We start from the raw sequence: 22,730 nt of genomic DNA, 5'->3' as shown, positions 1-22,730 counted from the left end.
AAAAAAAAAAAAAAAAAAAAGGCTGAGGATGTGGCTCAGTGGTTAAGCACCGGGTTGAATCCCTGGTACCAAAGGAAAAAAAAAAAAAAAGAAAAACAAAACAATCACTCATAAAATTCCCTACACAGAGATAAGCTCCTTTAACATGTCAGTATATTTTCTTCTTGATTTACACACATAGATTATAACTTCTTATCACCTTGGGTCACATTTTCAGGCTTACCACGTGTTAGGCGTTAGGATAAATTCTACATGCTTTCTCTCATTTGATCCTAGAAACAATGTCATGAGGCAAATAACATCACTATCAGCTCTAACAGATGAGGCTTAGAGAAATGAAGTAATTTGCACAAAGTGCAATAAGAAAGGGAGGTAGGTTTTAACATTTGTCTGCACTCTGTTTTATAATCTATTTTCCATGTACGTGAGCATATTTCCATGTCATTAAAATATGGTAGTAACTGCTGCAAAGATTTCTCAACTCTTAAAAACTTCAAATCCTCTATCACTGAACAAATTGCTTCAAAGTTTCCATTAATCTCATTTTTAAAATGATCAAATTTGTACATCCATCTTGTATACATCTTTGCTTATTTCCTAAGAACTAACGTATACCTTTTAGAACTAACATTTTAACTTTGAGGAAACTTCAGAATTTGATATTGCCAAAGAGACTTCCAGTTTATTTTGTCCCTTGAGTTATTATTGGATGAGTTTGCAATAGTCTACATTAATAGCTACTAGTGTAAGTCCTTGCCCCCAAAAATGCACAAATGATTCATATTTTTTCTAGAGTTTCTTATTTAATTTCATAATTATTCTCCAGGTTAAAATTTAAAAATAGTTTTTCAAACTAACTCAAAGACCATTGAAAATTTTATTTGAATTGCATTAAATTCATACTTAATTTGGACAGAACTATAATTACTGCAATATTGAGTTTTACCACCCAGGAGCATTAGCCATCTCTGCTGTATTCAAATTGATTTTTATGCATTATAGGAAAGCTTTTGTTTTTCTGCTATTGAACAATTTTTTACATAGTTGGTCTTTGATGGGATCTTTTTTATCCCATTATATTTTTCTAATTAATTTTGCTGGTATTTAAGAAAGCTGATTCGTGTGTGTGTGTGTGTGTGTGTGTGTGTGTGTGTGTTTTACACATTTTGTAACCAAGTCTCCTTTATTGAACTCATTTTCTTCTACCATGTCTCAGCTAATTCTCCTGGTTTACAGGCAAATTGCTCTTGTTCATAAATATAATTCCAATTGAAAAACTGATTTTGAATTTTTATTTCTTATCAAGCTGGCTAAAATAATTTCCAAACTTTGTTCCAGGCAATATTAATAGTCTTCCTCCAAATAACTTTGCATTAAGGGTTTCCCATTAAATACCTTTGAGAAGCATTAGATTAGAATTTTCAGGATACCGATTCATGTAGGGATTGCAAACAACCTTATGTTTTTCACTGTTCTAGAACTTCACCACTAAAGATAATGTTGGTTATTGCTTTGGAAAAATATGTATGTCAAGAATATCGTTTTTTTTTTTTTCATAGTTCACTGAAGTGTTATGGGTGGGTTATTTTTGTGGGGTTTTTTTTTTTTTTTTTTGACAAAAGTTAAAATTTATCAATGTCTTTTTTGTTACTAAAGAGATGGCCAAACATTTTTTCTCTCAATTTTTTTTTCCTATTGCAGTGATAAGATATAGTAAGTTATAGATGGCTAATTATCTTTGTATTCCTAGAATAAACTCTACTTTGCCTTGGTAAAATACTATTTCAGAGAAAAATTCCAGTAGTTGAATTTTCTTTTTCTTTTCTTTTTTTTGGGGTGGGGCAGGTTACTGGGGATTGAACTCAGGGGTACTCGACAACTGAACCACATCCCCAGCCTTATTTTGTATTTTATTTAGAGACAGGGTCTCACTGTGTTGCTTAGGGTCTCACTAGTTGCTGAAGCTGGCTTTAAACTCACAATCCTCCTGCCTCAGCCTCCAGAGCCACTGGGATTACAGGCGTGCACCACTATGCCAGCTGAATTTTCTTTCAGACCTCAATCTAGGTCCTTATGAGACCATGTATCTACAAGGGGGCGGGGGCACGCATATGCACATGTGCTTCGTTTATCAGAGTGTAACATCATGGGGATGATAGTTAAATAAAATACTAAAGTGTTTCATCTTTTCCTTACTCTGAAACATTTATAAAGCACACACGAAAAAAAAAAAAGTCTGTTCTTGAACATTTGAAAGAACTTGCTTCTAAAATTATCCAAGTTTAGTCCACTGGGGAAAGTAATTCTCAGAAAACTTTCCAAATCGTGAATTTTTATTAGCCTTTGCATATTTTAATTCTTTGAGTCATTTTATAGTTATATTTTCCTGGAAAAAAATTTCACATAATCCAGATTTTCAATATATTAGCACAGTATTACCTGTAGGAATTTATATGTAATCTTTTCCAAATCTATGGTTCCAGTTCTTTACTTATAATGTTGTGTATTTGCTAATCTCTTCTCAATTAGACTTCCTGTAGATTTATTTTGACTTTATCAAAAAGTAAGTGGCTGGATTTTTACAACAGCTATTTCTTCACGTTTTATTATTAATTTCTGTTCTTATCATAATTACTTCCTTCAGTATCATTTAATATTCTTGCTCTAAATTCTTGGATTGGATGCTTAATTCGTTTCTTTCCTTTGTTAGTACTGAATGGATTAAAGTTTTAGTTTTCTTTCTCTGAGCACAGCTTTGATGCATTCCCCATAAAATGTTTTTACTAGAATTTTTTATGGGTTCCTCAAAAATTTTGTCACCCAAAATATTTTCTGATTTTTTTTTTGGTGTTTTGCTTTCTAAACGACTATAACATTAATAACCATGCAAAAATCAATAAGTGCAATCAGCCTATCGGAGATTTTAAGAAATTCCTAAAAGGTAAAGGGAAGCTAGAATAAGTTACCTGGGAAAGCACATGCGTAGGATCAACTGGAGCTGGGTTGGCAGTGCTTCTGAAGGAGCTCTCAGAGGGAATGCTGGGGTGACCAACTGGAGATCTGTATTGAGAGCAGCCTGGTGGTGGGCTCTGTCCCCTCCCACTCTTGTGCTGCATAGCAGGAAGCACCGACACATCTCTCTGGGTAAACAGGGAAAGGATAATGGGAGATGGTCTCAGAGGAAAAGGGTAAGGTCCCTAGAACCCAGGCCACAGGAAAAAAGAGGAGCTACCACACCCAGAAGACAAGCTCCCCATTCACCATACTTAGCAACATGTCCAAATAAACATAAGAATCACCAAACATTTGAGGCACAAAATCACCGGCAATAAAAATTTAAATGGAAAGACAAAAAATATACAGTTAGCATATTAAATACAAAACTTTAATGTTTGTATAATTACCATCAATGGCGAGATAAGAAAGAATATTGTAATCCTTAAGCAGAACCCTGCTATGAAAAAGTATATCAGCTATCTTGGTGAGTAAACAGATTCAACACAGGTGCCAAATAAGTACGGCAGAGTTTTGAAATAATCTACTGATGTAGGATGACCTAGCTAAGGACTTCTACCAGAATGAAAGGAAAAAAGGGAAGAGAGGAAATATAAGAAACAATGAAGAGATATGGAGAAGAGATATGGGATATCTGAAATCCATTTGATAGATGTCCTGAGAATGGCGCGCAGGGACAGTGCAGGGGAATAAACATAAAAGAGAAAAGGAAAACTGAAAAGATACACATATGTTCCGATTAAGAGAGACAACCAAAGGCTAGGCAAGATTAAAAACAAAAACACACACCGTAAAATTTCTGGTTGCAGAGGAAGGGAGGCAGAAAAACAGAAAGAGAGGCAATAAATAAATGGAACCAGAGAAAATGCAACCAGAGAGTCAGAAAAATAAAATATCATTAATGAAAAGTAAATTATGCGACAAGAATACAAACGTGAAATTACACTAGCAAGCATAATAAATAAGAACAAATCAAATCTACCTTTACTATAAAACTGAATAAAAGGAAAACCATCCATTTTGGTCACTAGAAATCTATTTTAAACCAGGTGACACAGGTTAAAATTAAATGAGAAAAGAAAATGCCACATAAATGATAACAACAAGAACAAAAAACAGGTACAGGAAATATCAGAATGAGAAAATAGACCCAAAAAAAGGAATCAAGCTGAAAATCATTAAATGGAAAGAACAGAATACTTCAAATCAATAAAAAATCTATTCTGAAAGACTTTTGCCTTAGTCTCAATGGTTGCGAATACAGCTCATGTCCATAGGAGAACCCATCACAATCTAGGAGAAAGGAACTCCTGTGAACCACTTGGGACTGAATCCTAGGGCTGGGATGGAGTCCCCTTTCTCTCACACACAGACTGTGCAAAGTGGGATGGATGCGTGAAGAAAAATCAGGGTTGTAGGAGAGAAAGAGGCAATTAACATCATTATAGCTCCCTGAAGTCATCACTACCCATAATTCATTTCCTTACAACATTAATTACTATACAGGGGTGAATCACTATAAAACAAAATGTACAATGTTTTCTTTCTTTGCCTCATTTTAATTGCTATCTCCTCCATTAAAATGTAAATTTTAGGAGGGCCAAGACCTTGTCTATATTGTTCTTTTTTAAATTATTATTTTACTTTATCAAAGATCTTTATTAAGTGGAGAAGGCTTCTATTTCTTTTATTAAATCAATTTTAACTGACACAAAAGAACATAAAAATTGTGCACATTAACAAGGCATCATGTGACATTTTAATGAATGTGCACATTATATAATGTTTAAAGCAAGCTAAACACATCTATCTCCTCAAACACTTTATGGTTAAAGTGTTTCTTTATGGTTAAAGTGTTTACATTTCTTTATGGTTGAAACTTCAGTTCTTTTCCTCTATGTTTCTGAAACCCAGAGTACACTACTGGTGTGTATAGTCAACATCCCATTCAGAACCAGGTGACACAGGTTAAAATAAACTAACTATAACTTAGTATCTGATGATCAACATTTCCCCTTCCCACCACCCCCAGCTTATTCTGTTTTTAATTGTAGCTTCAGCATCTTGTGCAAAGTTCAACACATAATAGGAATTCGAGTTGACAGAATGAATGAATGAACAAATACTGGGATAGATTACTCTGAGGTAGATCAACCAGAAGAGCACAGTTTTGCTTTGTTTTGTTTTTTAAGTCAGAAAAAGAAACCTTTAAAGGTTATCACACAGTGTTACAGAGTTATAGAGAGATAGGTATTGCAAAAAAGACCACTGAATTTTATATTGAGAAGCTACTTTACCTTTAGAGAGCAATTTCAGTAAAAGCATTTGTGAATATGAACCAGATCATAAGGAATTAAGAATGAAATGCATAATAAACAAGTTGGTTGCCGTAAGATTTTGTCTTTCTTCTCCCTTGTAAAAACAGAAGAAGGGGTTACTCTGAGGATAGCAGAATCAAGGAAGAAGTGAGTTGGTTGGTTTATTTTAGAATGGTAGGAGTGAGCATACTCACTAACAAGAAAAAAAAAAAACAGTCAGTGAAGAAGAATATATAGAAGGGATAGGAAAAAAGAAAATTCTAAATAAGTATCTAGAAGAGGGAACTGAATCAAATTAAAATACTAAGAGGTTAACCTTAAGGATAAACCTATTGTCCTCAGAGGCCAAGAAGAACATGAAAGTCAGAGATGCCTGGAGCTAAATAAATGTATTGAGACCTTAATTTAATTTAAATTATCTCTCTCTGAATTACTCCATAGCATGCATTCAATGCATGTTTGTTGAATGAAAGTAATGAATAAATAGGAATAGTTGCAATGACACAAATGTATTGTTTTCTCTCTCTCCTTACCATAAACATGATATTATTGCTTTCTTAGGGTAAATCACTGAGTGATAAGGAAGGAGAGAGTCTACCCATTGGGGAATGCCTTCAGTGGATACTTCCCAATGACAGATTGAGCAAGGAGGGAGGAGAAGCAAAAATAAAGTAGAACAGATGGGTAAATATCCTTATATATTTTACTGTTATAAGTCCCTAAAGAAGGAATTATCTAGGTACTAAATTTATTCATTTCACTGACAGCCATATCCAATAATCTAGATAAAAGGAGAGGTAATAAAAATGTGTTCAATCAATAACCAGAAAACACATATGTCCCAAAATTTGTCTAAATCTAGACTAAAAACAAGATTAAGAAATAAAATGTTTAATTTTCAGTGTTCAACAGCTCAATCTGAAAATGAAATCTGATTTTCTAAAGTCTTTAGTATTCACCTTGTGAAATGTTCTACTTTTAGTAGTTTTCATGTCCCAAATATATAACCAAACTTTATAAAACACTACTTAAAATCCACAAGAAGTTCTTTTTGAGGAAATCATGCCTACAACTGACTACAGTCTCCTTAGTAACTAAGTACCTCAGAACATGATATTAAGTTGGAAGCTCACATAGAGAGTCAAACAATTTCACATCATTTTTCAGACATTATTGAAAATACAATATGAATATACACCAGATTTAGCTTCTACTTAACAATTATTAGAATCTTGCTGTAATGCTGTTTATTTAACTGGGGATTTTAAGATGAAGAGATTGTCAAAACAAAAAGATAGTCGCTTACTAAAAAATACTAAGAGGTAAAAATGTTTCATGGTTCTTTTTTGCTTACATAGTAGCTTAATCACTAAATTTTCAACTCAATGTTATTTTTCTTAATGGTTTAATGACCACCCACAAGGCACAATATGGTCACTAAAGTCATTTATACTGCCTGCTTCATGAAACATGAGTGAGGAAGGGGTTGACCACTATTGGGAGGACTGTGGCACTTAAAAGGATCAAATTACTTCACAATGTGATTTTTACATCTAATGGCTATAATAAATATCCTTGTGAAGCAAAAGACATAAGTAAAAATAAATTCAACCAAGGAAATCAGAATGGGAGTTAGAATTCTAGTTAATTGTATAATTGGAAAAAACAGGTTTGAGAGATGTTCTAGAAGAAGGTTTTTATCAACCACCAATATAGCCAGAAGAATATTAGGACAGGAGAATATGATATTCATCTGATCGATGGTCTTCCTCAGCATTCTCATCTCATGCTAAAGAGCTTCTGACCCTCTGAACCTATTTATCAAAGGTGAGAGCCATCATCATTTCCATTTGGGAAATTTCATTTGGTTAATGTGAATGGGCCCTTCAGCACTTGGAGATATCTAATTTATTTCGCTTATTTTTATTGCTTAAACTATTTGTAAAGCCTCACATATTTGTGTACATATGTAGTATATCTTTATGTATTGTTTTAGGTGAATACTGAAGCCAGTTCATAACTCTGTATGCCTACTTTGCTATGTATCATAGTATTCTTTGGCCACCATCTATAATTTCACAAAAAATGTCAGTGATGTTGGCTATGTTTTATTTTGCAGATCAGAAGTCCACACTTGCTCCATGGTCTTTTCCATGAATTGCCATCACCAGCTGTGTAGCACACCGCAGCCTGCAATGGAGGCTAGGTATGCCAATGATGTTGACCAGAAGGATCCATCCCTATAGTCTTAAAATATGCCTAGAATTCACCTCTTATTGATGTTTGTGTTATTTTTCCAAGATTTTCATGTATCTAAATATTTCTGCTCAGAAGCCCTTAAAAAATACCCACTACTTCAAGCAAACAATTAGCAATAACTAGTAGGGTCTCGTAAATACCTTCTGCTGTTGTTCATCTTTCATCTTTTGCAATCGTTGGTTTTCCTTCTCTCTTAGAGAATCTTTATAAGTTCGGTTACCAGCCTGTAAAGATACAGTGGGGAAAAGTCCATAGAAAAACATCACCACAGTACATCAATCTGCTCACAATGGACTGGTGCTAATAATTCAACCTCTGTACTGAGCAAACACTAAGCTCTCCACATACACTGGCTTATTGAGTGATTCATGCATCTGAAGACATCCCTTGGGATATATAAAAAGAAGGCTAGTATAAGCACAATCATCCAGCACATTTTAAAGGATGATTTAACTGTTTGTTTAATTAAGCTTTAAAATTTTCCCCTCAGAGATAACCAACATAATTTATTCCTTCTGGTAGAAGTTGAAGATATTTTCAAGAATATCCCAACTAGCTGATGAGTCCCTATCAGAGACAGGCAATAGTGGCACTGACATTAGAAGCACTGACATGTCCACTGCTCATTAATGATCTCCTATTAAATTTGTCAACTGGCGATTGATACCATATAATTCCAACAATGCTTTTTTTTTCTGAATTTTTGCAACCCTAATCTGTACCTGAAGCACATTTCTAGTTCTGAGAGGGAAAGCAAAGCCTGTTCTGGAGCACAGGAGCCTCAGGAGAGCCAGGACCTGCTGTAGGATGTCCTTCTGTCATTCTGACCCACCAACCACATCAGGGTTCCACACGCTGGCCTAGTGATCACATATTCTGAAATGTATGAGATTTCAATTACAGAGGGTCCCTGATTTACAATGGTTCGACTTATGATTTTTCAAGTCCATAATGGTGCAAACGTGGTACACATTCTAGAGAAATTGTATTTCAAAGTTTGATCTTTTCCCAGGCTAGCAATATGCAGTAAAATACTCTCTCTACATGCTTAGCAGGGGCAGTGAGCTGCAGCTCCCGTCAGACCCACGATCACAAGGATAAACCACTGGCACTCTACACTGTGTGTGTGTTGCTAAGCTAGGCTGTTCAATGGAGCAGGAGTATTAAATGCATTTTCAATCTTGTGATATTTTCAACTTAGGGTGGGTTTATTGGGATATAACCCCATCAAGAACATCTGTATTCTGTTCATTTGTCATGTGCTTCTTCTCCCTCGCATTGACTTGTAGGCCCAGCTCCTGAAAGGCAGAGAGGACAGCCTAAAACCCAATCCTTAGGAAATTCCACTCTTCTCATAAAACTCCCAGCAGCACCGCGGCATCAGGCTACATATTTCAGGCCTCGTTCTCTCAACTAATAATCCATAAAGTTCATGTAGGCTGTTTCCCCCTTTTTCCTTACTGTAATTTTTCTCAAGCACTTCTTAGTTCATTCTCCCATTCCTGTCACTATAAAAACCCATATATCATCAAACAGTAACACCCATTTTCCAGTGAGAGAGAGAAGCTTTTGGAATTGTACCATCTCCAGGAATACCAATGAGAATAGTGGAGCTCCATGTGTTCAGAAATCCCTCATATCTCCAAAGTCTACTACATCAGACAGGTAAAACTACAAACTATGATTGTCTTTTATCTATATGCAAACACAAGGGGACTGTGAAAAGCTACTGAAGGTAGGGAGTGTCTCTCTGATGACCCCTTCTTTTTTATATTACAGAAGGTGAGTCTTCATCGCAAATATTTCACATAAGACCCAGCAAGCAGGGAAGAAAAGAAAGTGAGGGAAGAAGACAGTTTCTGTTTAGGAAATTCAAAAGCAGAGTACTATATACCATTAAAGTAAATATTATGACTTAAGCAAAGAATTGAAATTCTATTTGAATACCTTCCTTTTAAACTTAATGCTTTGTTCTTATATCAGAATATGGGTCCTAATTTTCAATTGAGAAATATAATGGTTATTAGACATAAAAGGTGTCATTTAAAAGGCCACAGAAACTAGGAAGTCACATGGTGCCTTTAGATATGGAGTGTTTAAAGTCACTTGCAGTCTTAATGCATGCTTACCCAGCTGTAATCTGTAGACAGGGCAGGAAGTTTCTGTTCAAAAATAATGAGAGGAGGGAGAAAAAAACTTTTGATCTCTATTTTTCTTAGTTCTTAATACCAGAAATGTCTAAGTTACTGTATCCACAAAATTTTTCTAGCATTAAATATTCATTTAATATAATATTTATGCTCAACTTTTGTCATTCAACAAAGTACATTTTGCTCATCTTCCCCCAAAGCTATGCTGATGATACATTTATTCAATAAACAATATTTAAGTGTCTCATCCGCAAGCACTGTATCAAGACACAATCCTGGGGCCTCAAGCCTCATGTGGAAGTCAGACAAAGAGAGCAAGCATTTCAGTATTGTAATACTATACTGTCACAATACAGGAAAACATTTAATTAAACTAGATCAAGGACATCTTCTCCAAGTGGGTGAAACTAAGCTGTGTTTAAAAAAAATAAGTAGGAATCAGACTAAGAATGGAAAATGCCACCAAAGCAACAAATGGAAATTAGCATTGTAAGAGTCTGCTAGGGAAAAAGAGAGAGCCAGCGAGAGAGCTCGCCAGAGAGTTTGCTAGGGCTTCCAGAACAAAGTGCCACAGACTTGTAGCTTAAAGATAAAAAATTTACTATCTCATGACTCTGGAGGATAGAAATAAAAAAATCGAGGTCTCTTCAAGTTGATTGCTTCTGTGAGGCGAGGATCTATCTGTTCCAGGCCTTTCTCCTTGACTTGTAGATGGCCATCTTTACCCTGTCTCTCCACATCATGTTCGTTTTATGCATGTTTCTATGTCCAACTGGTTCCTTTTATAAGGATCCCTTTCATCCTCATTAGAATCTACCCTAATGGACTCATTTTCATTTAATTACCTCTATGAAGACCCGATCTCCAAATAAGGTCAGATTCTGAGATGCTGGGGGTTAGCCCTCAAACATATAAACTGAGATGGGGGCACAAGGCAGCCCATGATAACTGTTACATTCTCAAGACAGAGTAAGCAAGGTTTTGTTCTTTTCTTCTCCCAGAAATTACCCTGAAGAGAGGAGAAAACAAACACAAACTCTATCTTCAAAACCCAAGAGACATCTGTATTCACAGGTGAAAATCTGTGAAGACAAAGAAGATGAAGAGATAGTATAAAATCCAGGTGGTCTGGGATTTGAATTATCGGAATTCCATAAAGAGAAAATGAAGGTTAATAAATCGAAGAAATAACACAAATCATCTAGAACTACAGATTAATTTCTAGATTGAAAATGAATTTTTAAAGACCCCCCAGACTAAGCTACATCATTACAGAATGTCAGAAAAATAAATGGAGATATTAACATATTTTCAGGAGAAGCACAGAGAAACCCTCATATAAGAACTAAAATTCAGCTGAACCTGGAGTTCTCATGAACCAACCTTTTCTTCTCCAAAACTAGAAGGGCAATGTCTTCAAAATTCCGAGGGAAAATTATTTCCAAATTGGAAGAGTTACCAGTTAAATTTCAAGCAAAATATAAGGGCTGAATAAAGATAATTTCAGATATGGAAGGACCTGAACACGTTTGCCTTCCATACATCTTCTCTGGGGAAGCTACTAAATAATATGTTCCACCAAAACAAAGAAATAAAGCAGGAAAATAAAAGAAATGAGGTCCAGAAATTGGAAGATTCAAGATAAGAAAGCAATAAAAGTGATTCCCACGATGGCTTCAAGGCAGTGATTCTCAACCTTGGCTGCACTTTAGAACCACCTGGGGAGCTTTTCAAAATCCTGAGACCCAGACTACAATATGGCAGGATCCCTGGGGGTGAGACCCAGGCAGTGGCAATTTTTAAAGCTCCCCAGGTTAGTCCACTGTGCAGAGGAGACTGAGGACCATTATGTTCAGGGAAAGTCCCAGAACAATATCTGTGTAGCAGCACTATAGAAAAACTAATACAGTTTAGAGGGGGTGGTAAGAGGAACCCAACGGGGAGAGGAGGGCAGAATTGACAAGCTGGCATAAAATGAAAAATCGTACAGAAATTTGAATCAATTGATATATGGTTGAATAGTCACAAAAGCCAAAGACTGTCAGATATGCAAAGGAAACTAAGAAAATGTAAAAAATAAAGGAAAATGCTTAAAAAGTTAAAAAGAAAGAAAATGTAACCAGAATATACTAACTGGCCAGGTAGCAAGAAAAGGGAAATCATGAAATACTGAAAAATTACACTGGGAGAATGAGAAGAAAAAAATGAGTTAATAAGGTTTAAAATGGATCAGAGATAGCAATTTACATGTTCATAGACACTGAGCACCAAATAACAAAAGAAACAACTAGGAGAGTGAGGTGGGATAAATAATGCCACCTCCCAAAGACGTTCCCATCCTAACTCCTGGAACCTCTTAATGTTACTTTATATGGCAAAAGGGATTCTGTAGAAATTAAAGATCTGGGATGGGGAGATGAGCTTGGATTGTCCTGATGGATCCAGAGTAATCAATATGATCGTTATAACAGGAAGACAAAAGGTCAAAGAATAGAGAGAAGATGACATGAAGCAGAAGCACAGATTAGAGCATTGAAGCCATGGGACAAGAAGCCAAGGAGGCAAGGAACAGATGCCCCAGAAGAAGCAACCAGCAGGCACTCTACTAACCACTTGATTTTGGTTAGTACCCTAAGACTCATTCCAAATTTCTGGACCCCAGAAATTAAAGTGAATAAATTTATGTTGAATTAAATCACTAAGTTTGTGACAATTAGTTACACAGCAATAGGAAATACAAGGAGTCTGAAGTATTGGAGGAGAAGTAGAATCAAAGGGGTGCAAGAGGGACATAGATATTTGAGTGTCATTTGTAATCTTGAAAGAAAGAATACATGGCACATGAATTATAATAACCAAACTGCATAGAGTGTGCAGGGCAGAATGAGAGCATGAGTACAGGACAGTCTCTGAAACACTAATATGCACACAGATCGCCCATGGATCGTGTTAAAAATGCAGGTTCTGACTCGGGGGTCTAGAGTGGGGCCTATGATTTGTTTGCATTTCCATAAGTTCTCAGGTGATGGCCATGTGACTGGTCCAAGGACCACATTTAGAGGAGCAAAGATCTAGACTGGAGGCCAGTCCTCCAGGCCCTAGAAGACTGAGGAGAAGCAGGGGAGGGGGGGAGATAGGGAGGGAGGGAATGAGAATATTTCAAGAAGCAGGAAGGTAATGAAGGAGGGAGAATAGGGGAGGCAAGACAGGGACAAGAGGACGGACAGAGAGTAGAAAGCAGATATATAAGCTAAGGCATTTTGATCTTATCCTTGAAGATCTAGGGAGCCACTCAATGATCTGGGGAAGTGGAACAAGAAGATACATTAAAAAAAAAAAAAAAAGAAAAGAAAAAGAAATGGCTATTCTTTGTAGAAGAAAAAGAAGATACAAACCAGGAATTGAAAATCATTTACTATGCAACTGGAAATATTCAGTGATGATGACTGAGGAAGGTATGACCTTCTGCCCCTCACACACACACAGTACAGAGAACTCCATCAACATGCATGTAAGTGGGCTCTGTAAATACCTGTGGTCTAAAGTCCTAAACCTGAAGGACTTTTTCATCAACATAACTATATAGTATTAATTAAACTCCCATCTGCCAATGTCAGATCCACATTTAAATAAAAAAGAAGAAATTTTTTATTTTATTAATTTTTTAAGTATATGACAGCAGAATGCATTATAATTCATATTACACATATAGAGCACAATTTTTTATATCTCTGGTTGTATACAAAGTATTTTCACACCAATTCATGTCTTAAGAAGAAAAATTTTCTCAGAAAAATTGTGTTAGGTAGTATAATTAAAATTAGCAAAAAGAAAAGCAAATCCTCCCAGCTACTCATATCCCATAGAGATGGGAATCACACATTTTCCACACTATACATTAACCACAGCTAAGGCAAACCCCAAGTGCCCTCTTTTAACAGAGAAGAAATGCTCTTCACAGAAGTGTAATGTACATATTTGATTTTCCTAAAGCATTAGAAATGGTTCCACAAAGCATTCTCAGAAGAATTCTATGCATATGGATTAGACAGAATGAGAAGAGTAAAATATGGGTTAAAAAGTCAGCTAAATATATTGAACACCAAAAACTTATTAATAGTTTGGTGTCAAAATGAGAGCAGCTATTGCAAGCAGTTCATAAGGAACCATCCTGGGGCCAATCCTGCTCTATATTTTCTATTGATAGCTCTGAGGATTGTGTGACAAATGCACTAATCAATCCACAGAATATGCAGCTCTGGGAGCACTGCTAATGCTTTGGACGATAATATTAAAATTCAGGATGATCTTGTTAAATTGAAGAAATAAGCCAAGATCAATAGAGCAAGCTCACGCAGTTCTGCCAGGTGTTGCAAATCACAGGATTCAGAAGCTCTCAAACAGAAAGCAAGACCACCCTGGCAAACAAAACCCCAGCTGGTAGAGCCACCCAACTCCTGTCACCCTCCACTCCCCTCAGCCACAAGGATATCCAGACAGATGATGAGGAGTGTCATCTACACATGATTTAACCCATTACCTACAGCTTCTCAATTCTTTCCCCAGATCCTGCAATGAGGGGACAGAAATGACGGATTTCAATTGATATGACTTATGGAAGACCCACACTGGCAAATTTAGACTTTGAAACACCACATCAGAGGCAGTGGCAGGAGGAGGGGACATATAAAGCTTTGTAGGAAGGAGTACCATGAACTTTTTCTAAGAGTGTCATAATGTCCTCCTAATATTCTAAAACATGGTTCCTAATGAGAAAGGGATGGGGACAGGGGAATATGAAGATCAAATTTCTCTAACGACATAGTTTTCCAGCTTTTGGGCAGGTCAATATTAAGACTTTTTAAAACTTATGTCCATCTTTTCCTTTCCAGGGACATCCTTAGTGACATTTATTTTCTTATCCCTGATTAGCTGGTCAATAACCAAGCCCTAGCTGCTTTCATCTTCTAAGCTCTCTTTCCTTTCATTTGCATCCCTTTACCTGCTGTCCTAGTTGACATCTTCATCATTCCTCACCCAGACTGGGGCAGAAGCCTTAGCGACTTCCTTATCCCTTCATTCCTTTAGATCCATCCTCTACACAGTTATCAGCGTGATGCAGTCAAAACTCTTAAATCTGACCTTGAGCCCTCCTGGTTTACAACATTTCTGTACTCACAGAATGGGGTGCAAGTCCTCCAACGTGGCATACAAACATCTTCAGGGGGTTTTCTACCAGGAACTCCATCAGCTTCTTGTGTGGGGATTTCTAAATGCCTCAATGTCTGGGTGGTGTTATTAATATTTTGTGCCTATGGGCCACAGATGCCCTTGAAACTCTATAGGATAAATTCTCCCACCCAAATTGCCTCTGGTACCCTAATTGAGCAAAGCCTCTTATGGCTCCTGATTGCTTCTGCAGCCTTCTAGTTCCCTTCTCTGCAGCTCCGCCTCTTCTTCCACAAATGAGCCATGCTTTTTTTCTTGCCTTTATACCTGTTTTTGCTTCTGTGTCTTAATTAACTCTGACACCTGGAGTGATTCTTGGCTTTACTAACTCACCTTTAAAACATCAGCTCAGGTGTCCCTTTACTAGGAAATGTCCCTACACACACAGTCTGACGCAAATGCTTCTTCTTGACCAAGCAATGGTGCTTTCTGACTGTTTTTCTCCCTCATTCTACTAGAGTGCTCTGTGCACACAGTAGACTTTAAGTTGACATAAGAATTTGAGGGAAAGATGGGTGATGACTGGGCGAGAACAATGACTTTACAGATGACCGTTGTGTAGGTAATAAATATCCGCATGGTTTTGTAGCTCATTGAGCAGTTGAGGTCAAAGTTTCAGATCAGGCCATCTGCCTTTACTTTCAGAGTTCTATGCTGTCCCGGTCACTCAAGGACCTTAACCACAGTCTCTAAACAGTTCTTTGGAAGGTGCCAAACAGCACCCCACCTGATGTTCTACTTACCTGTGTAGAGAACTGCAGGTCACGAGGAGCAGTTTGATAGGCACTTCTGTTTGGCAACTCTGCATCCAGTTTGCTCAAGAATGCAGCAGTTGTGCTACCAGAAACACAAACAGGTGTTAGTGCCTTCATAAAAATAGAGATCCTGTTGTTTATTGTGGCTTTGGATACTAACCTAGACTTTTATTGGGAGATGACTGAAAGTATCCCAGGGAGAACAAAAGGTTAGGTGGAGAGCAAGTTACAGTCTCAAATCAAAACAAAACTGCATTCTTGAAGAACATTAGTTTGAAAAATAGAAAACTAGGTTTGTGAAATGCGAACCTATGATTTCATTTTTCCCACTCTGCGTTACTGACGTGGAGATGACACTCTCTCAGACTCCACAGTACAGGCCTAATTTCCTATGTGAACATTTTAAGTCTGACACCAGACTCCAGTATGGAACTGTGCAACATGAATCCCCTACAACACCTCGTTTCACACAGTCTTACGTTAAGCCCTTCACCCACCAGGAGTCTTTCTCCAGTCCCCATCTTCCTCGTGGCTTTGACTACCTACAGGATATATGTACCCTCTAATTCAGCAGCTCTTTCCCATCTATTGAGATTCTGGAAGCAGAAATGAACCCTCTGTCTCCAGACACACACTCAGATGTGCATTTGAGTCAAGGCATGCAGAGAACCTCTGTCCACAGAGGTTAAAAAGTGATGCTGATTCTGGTCTGCATTTCTGACATTTCCTTAGAGCTCTGAAAGGTTGACCTAGAAATTTCTTTAATGAGAAATTTCTTCTTCTTAATGAGAAGTTCTTTGTTTTTCCTTTAATCCAAGCCACCACCCCAATTTCTCCTCTCACCTAATGTCAGTCACAGACCATTGAAATTAGTTCCCATTCCTTTCTGTAATGACTGCTCCATTCTGTTTGGGTTATTTTCTATTCCCTTGTCCTTTTCCCATGGAATTTATGGGATTTTTTTAACCTCTTATTCCACATTTATAACCAAACACCTCATTGAGGCCTGATTTATATTGTGGCAGACTCTTGCAGCCTGCTCCCATCTCCTTCCTGATGTCCTGCTGTTTCTGTACTGCTAAGATCAGAGTCACCAAGTACTTAGGAAGTGGGCATGAAACACAAAGGGTTCAGTAAGAACCAATATCATCCAGTGCGGGGTGGGTGAATCAACAAGAGGAATTAGAAATTTTAAAAGAAGAGAGATACCAATACCCCCATTGAACAATTCCTTAGGTAGAACCTGGCATTTAAGTCAGCTTAGAGGGTTGCTGGAAAGAAATATCTAAAAGTGAAACAAAACACAAAACCATGAGAAGTGTAAGACTTCCGCAGTTGAGACACACAGGCCTTCCATTTATCTAGGATTACTTATCTCACCCAGATTAAGACAAGGAGACTATGAAGTCACACAGCCTGGAAGCCACCCCACTGTCTGGAGTTTTAGGAAGTCATCAGTCAAAAGTGTAAAAAGAAGAGTTGCCAGAAGAAGTTGGATGAGATTTTTGAATATTGTTAATGGAGTGCAGACAGGGGGAAAAGTAGGGACAAAGAAACTCAGTGGTACGGAAGGAACTGTAGACCTCGTTGACTGACAGGGGCTCACTGTGCACTGCCCACTGCTTCTTTCCTGCTAATGCCAAGTACAAACTGGGTGGGTGCAGGGCCACCAGCCACACTGTCCCACCCAGACTGCAAGAGTAAAGCATGGTGACAGACCTGGGACTGACATGGAAATATAAATAGGGGACTCAGGAGAATGTGGATTATTTCCAAACAATGAACAATACAAACAAGGAAAGCCTTGAGTTACTAAGCTAAGTGGTGTTTTTCTACTATTGGCACAGTGCCTGGTAGATAATAGAATTCCCATATACTAAACTGAATTGGGATCCCTGTAGGTAACTGTGGTCATCAGTTCTAAAAATAAAATAACCTTGTTGAAGAACAAACACAGGAAAATGGCCTTGAAGGAAGTCCAACTAGACTAAGAATCTAAACTCTGGGCACTCTGAGCCAGCTTTCCCTTGGTGTTCCTACTATCTATTGCAGGTGGGTGGTCCTCTCATACTTTATCACTCTGACCCAGGCATGAATACAGGACTTCTTTTACTCTCTACAGAGCAACTGGTTAGACTGGTTTTGGAGATTTAGTTTACAGGTCCAACTTTGATCTTCAAGGATCCTTCCTGCTTGTTCTTGGGATGATTCCTATGGCTTATTCCTAAAGTTTCATCAGGATTGCTTCTCCTCAATATCTCACAGCTGTAGCAGGGATGCTAAACATTCACCAAAACTTATGTTCTCCTCTTATCCTGGTCATACTTGGTTACAGTGTTTCCTGGCCTCCCTGACAGCAAAGATTGGCAATATACTTGAATCTTGTCCAATGAATGTGAGATGAGATAATGCACACCATTTCCAGGACTGAAGTTTATTTTAAATTTCCCAGCTACATGCCTCCATACATTTTGGCCAAATGGTTGTATGAAAAAGGGTTAACTTATAGAGAAACTTTGGAGGTTATATAGTGAAGTTGGTAGAATTTCTGTCCATTTTTGTACCTAAGTACCTGATGGGAGGAAGCCTAATCTCAAACCTGTTCACTCATATCTTAAATGAGCAAGATAAAAACCACAGATAACACTCAAACACTATATATTTTGGGGCCTGTTTAAGACAGCAATCAGCCTATGCTGAAAATACAACATAAATAAATATGTAAAGAGAATAATTTCTCACTTCCAAAAGTACATAAGAAGCCAAGAAGAGCTGAAGAAGAATAGGAAAAAGAATTTTCAAGGATTCCATTTGGCTTCTCAGTCATTTCAGAACTTTAGGATGAAAAGGGAATGCTGGGAAAGGGGGGAAGATAACTCATCCTTGAGATGTCTGTGTTTCATATCTAGGAACCACCTAGACCCAGAGTATAAAAATTAGCATTAATTTATCCTAAAATCACTAAAACTTTGTCTAGATTGAAGATAGGTAGGGGTTTGAGGAAATTCACTTTGAAAAAATTAGGGAAGGACAAGAAAATGGCTTGTTATATTGTAGTATGATGGAATATTTATAACTGTCAATGAAGAGTCATCAGTAACAAAATTTGACCCCCATAAAATGACAAAAAAAAAAAAAAAACTAGGAAAGGCCACAGAGAGTGAAGTTTACCTTTGAGGACTCCTTTGACTAGCCCAGAATTGCAAAAGACAATTTCTGTAAAGTTATTTGATTTGAGAATTAGAAAACTGGGATTTTCAATAGTCAAAAAAAAAAAAAAAATGTTGGACCTAGAGTTGTAGTTCAGTGGTAGAATGCTCACCTAGGACATGTGAGGCACTGGGTTCAATCCTTAGCACCACATAAAAATAAATAAATAAATAAATAATGGCATTGTTACCATATACAATTAAAAAAATAATGTGCTAAAAAAAAGAACAAAAATTAACATGGACTCGTAGAAGTTGGTGAGTCAAGAGACTAACATCAGGGCTACAAGGTATTAAGCAACTTTCCCTACCTAGTTGCCCATATCTGCCAACTACAAATTATGACAGGATATATAAGGATATTCTCATCAAAATGTTAAACTACAATTATAAACAGTCATAATGGGGAAGGTACTCCTGTTGAAAAATAAGTACAAACGTCTCTCCTGGTACTTTTTATGTTGCTCGGGAGTAAATGGAGCAGTGCTACTTTCCCTCACCTTCTGTTAGCTTCCACACAAACTCAAATGACTACAGGGCTCAGACAAATGAGTGAGGGAAACAGGAGCTCAGACCTGGTGATAAATGACAATTGCCACTGAGGTCAATGATAGAGGCCAGAGAGTGTGTCGGGGATTTTGACAAACTAGAGAGTGAGCTTCCACGTAAAGGGATCAGCTGCTTCTTAGCTCCAGACTGTTGTTGTCCATGGGAGCCCAGGCCAGCATGCCAGATGTCCCAGTTTTCACTGTCGTAACAAAATGCTGAGATTTTTAATGTGAAATGATTTGGCAACTAATTAAAAAAAAAAAATGGAACACTGAGGGCCAATGCTGTGTGATCAAATACAAACACACCAAAGAAAACATCTACTTGCCGGGCGCAGTGGCACACATCTGTAATCCCAGTGACTCAGGAGGCTGAAGCAGGAGGATCATGAATTCAAAGCCAGCCTCAGCAACAGTAAGGCTCTAAGCAACTCAGTGAGATCCTGTCTCTAAATAAAATATAAAATAGGGCTGGGGATATGGCTCAGTGGCTGAGTGCCTCCGAGTTCAATTCCCGGTACTAAAAAAAAAAAGAAGAAAAAGAAAACATCTACTTGTCAGATGTGCCCCCAAAGTCCTCCTAACTCTGACAGGCTGATTTTGTTTCTGCCTGTTTGGGTTGGCACTGTTGACAATGCATTTTTAACTATATATGCTTTATGTTTATTTTAAAAGAAAGAATAAGCAAGGCTGAATTCTATTATTAAAGAAAGGGCTGAGAAATAGTGGCTTTGCAGTTCTATGTCCATTATCTAACAGTTGGAGAGAGAAGGGTATCAGACAATATTTCATATTTATGCCTCATACTAAGGTATAGCACTTCATTTACAGTTTATAACTCTACATCTTTCTGTTAATATAAGAAAAGCAAGTACTACACATAAGATGAAAAAAATGACCATGAAAAATATTTACAGCCAAGGAAAAAAATAATAAAAAGAGTTAATGTGCAAAATATATAAAGAATGCTAACAAATCAAATTACACAAAGACAAACAGCCCAATAGAAAATTGGGCAAAAAATAGAAACACATACTTCATATAGGAAAAAAGATTAACAACAACAATTAGAAGAGCAACAGCTCAGGGCGCATATAGTATTTATTATGTGTTGGGCCATACTGAAAAACTTTATATACATTCCTTCTATGACAACCTTGCAAGAATTCCATTGTCATCTCCAGTTCCTAGAAGTAAGTTGCTCAAGGTCATACAGCTAGTAACTGTCAAAACCTGGGCTCAGACCCAGGCAGCCTGGCTCCAGAGGCCATACTTGCAGCCACTGTGCCTGACTGCTTCTCATGAGCAATACCCATGAGAAAAGATGGTCAATCTCACTAATAATTGGGAATATGGAAATTAAAACAAGACACCATTACACATCTGCCAAATTGGCAAGAAAAAAAATTAAAAAGTATGAAAACCTTGTCTCATACTACAGAGGGTGTTTGGCAGAACTGGTCCTCTTAGGAATTGCTGATAGAAGAGCAAATTGGTCTCACTGCTGTGGAGAGCAACTTGGCAATACTTGGTGGAGCTGAGTATGTACACAAAGTCTAAATGTTTACACTAGAGAAACTCTGGCACAGGTAGATAAGGAGAATTGAGAAAGGACACGTAATGCAGCACTATTTAAGAGCCTCGGGGGAGAGAGAGAAAGAAGAAGATGGAGGGTGGAAAAGTAGGAGGAAGAAAAGGGAGGGAAGAAGGGAATGGGTTAATTTATATCATGAATCAATATAGTTGTGTCTCAAAAACAATTCAGTAAAGAAATAAAAACAATTGTGAAAATCACGATACAGTAATATTATAAAAACCCAGCAGTTGTGAATTCATACACAGATAGTAAAATTAGAAAAACTTGAATAGTGAGAAGGAAGAGGAAGAGCTTCTGACATCCAGGAATTGGTCTAGAGTTCAGTGTTATTACAAACTGACTGAACCCTGCAAAGTTAAGACTTGTTCTACTGTTGGACATAAATTCACACAGGGTCATCGTGCAATCCACCCATTACAAACATCCATCCCTCTAACAGGGCAAATAACTGCTACTTCTAACAACTTTACAACTTACAACTTCACCCTCATTCTAGTCTGTTCTCTCTATCGATGAAATTTATCAAGATACCTAATCGTAAAATTGTCTCCACTGTCTGATAGCATTCAATCCAATCCAAGGCAACCCCTGTTTCTTTAGGCCCTTTGCAAAATTACCCAACCAAAGCCCAAATCCTTTAATAGGTTCTAACACTTTCTTACTGAGATAACCCACTGTTCCCTATGGTATGCATTTTACTTTGCTGTGACAATAAACTCAACTTGTTCAATTACAGGTGTGTCCCTGGTGGTTCTGGCTGAAGGCCACTGACAAACGTTACATTCTAGGATAGTGGTTACTGCTCTGGAAAAGAGGAGTAAGAAAGGGATAAGGGGAAAGGATAAAACTTAACAGTCTCTAATGTTCAATTTCTTTTTAAAAATTAAGCAAATAAAAGTTGAATCTTAATAATGTGCCCTTGGTGGCTGATACATATTTCCTGTATATTTGAAATATTTCTCAAAGAGAAAAAGCACACACACTTGGGTGGTGTTTACTAGGGCAAGACTTGGCAGATGCTATAATAGTTTCCAAAATGCCAGTGAGAAGACCTGTGTGGTGCTGGATACAGGAGCCTCGTTGATGGTGCTTCTGAGAAATTACTAGACTCAAGTCTTTGACTTTCTAGCCTGTCTGGAGTGGAATCTGGGAATCTGTTTTTTAAAAGCACCCCTGGTGATCTTAAGAACTACTATAGTAATACAGATGGATATTTAATATGCATAATTATCTTAGGTCCACATGATTCAGACCTATGAATAATTCATGTTATATAACACATTTGGAAACAAAATCTCAGTGTGTCTTAGGAACTGTCTATGCAAGAGCTATCTAGCCCTGCATTCCACCCACACTTTGCAATAGCTTCACAAACCTGAACTTTGCCACCATGAGGTTCAGGAAAGTTGGCAGTCACTCTTATACTCCCACATGTATGTACTCACACAGACAACAGGTATTTCCCAAGCCTCTGCTATGGTCTTAGCAATATGGGTTATAAGGCAATCTGAAGAGGTATTATTTTGCCGAGTCAGTTTCGTATAACACAAGACATTCACATACCTATAAGCACACATGGAGCCTAGGGAAGTAAGAGGGTGGGAGAAAATCTACTGGCAAATGCACAGTTCTCTACTTAAGAGATCACAA

The 22,730-nt window shown here is 37.4% G+C and overlaps 1 protein-coding gene across 8 annotated transcripts in view; it reads right to left on the bottom strand.

Moving 5' to 3' along the window:
• The window catches only part of Epsti1 (epithelial stromal interaction 1), an 86,156-nt gene that overhangs the window by 20,326 nt on the left and 43,100 nt on the right, over nt 1-22,730 (bottom strand). For 2 of the 8 annotated variants that reach the window (XM_048800963.1, XM_015484323.2), the window contains 4 exons: nt 15,715-15,808; nt 9,722-9,754; nt 7,733-7,816; nt 2,967-3,140 (listed from right to left, as the gene is read on the bottom strand). In XM_048800963.1, the coding sequence (XP_048656920.1) occupies nt 2,967-3,140; nt 7,733-7,816; nt 9,722-9,754; nt 15,715-15,808 (385 nt within the window). The remainder of the gene's footprint in view (nt 1-2,966; nt 3,141-7,732; nt 7,817-9,721; nt 9,755-15,714; nt 15,809-22,730) is intronic. The other 6 variants (XM_048800964.1, XM_015484324.2, XM_015484325.2 and 3 more) reach the window with 5 other exon arrangements.

The sequence above is a fragment of the Marmota marmota genome, unplaced genomic scaffold, assembly GCF_001458135.2.
Source record: "Marmota marmota marmota unplaced genomic scaffold, marMar, whole genome shotgun sequence".
In the NCBI taxonomy this organism is placed as follows: Eukaryota; Metazoa; Chordata; class Mammalia; order Rodentia; family Sciuridae; genus Marmota; species Marmota marmota.
Note: the sequence above shows the minus strand (reverse complement) of the source record. Positions and strands in the feature narration are given on the sequence as shown.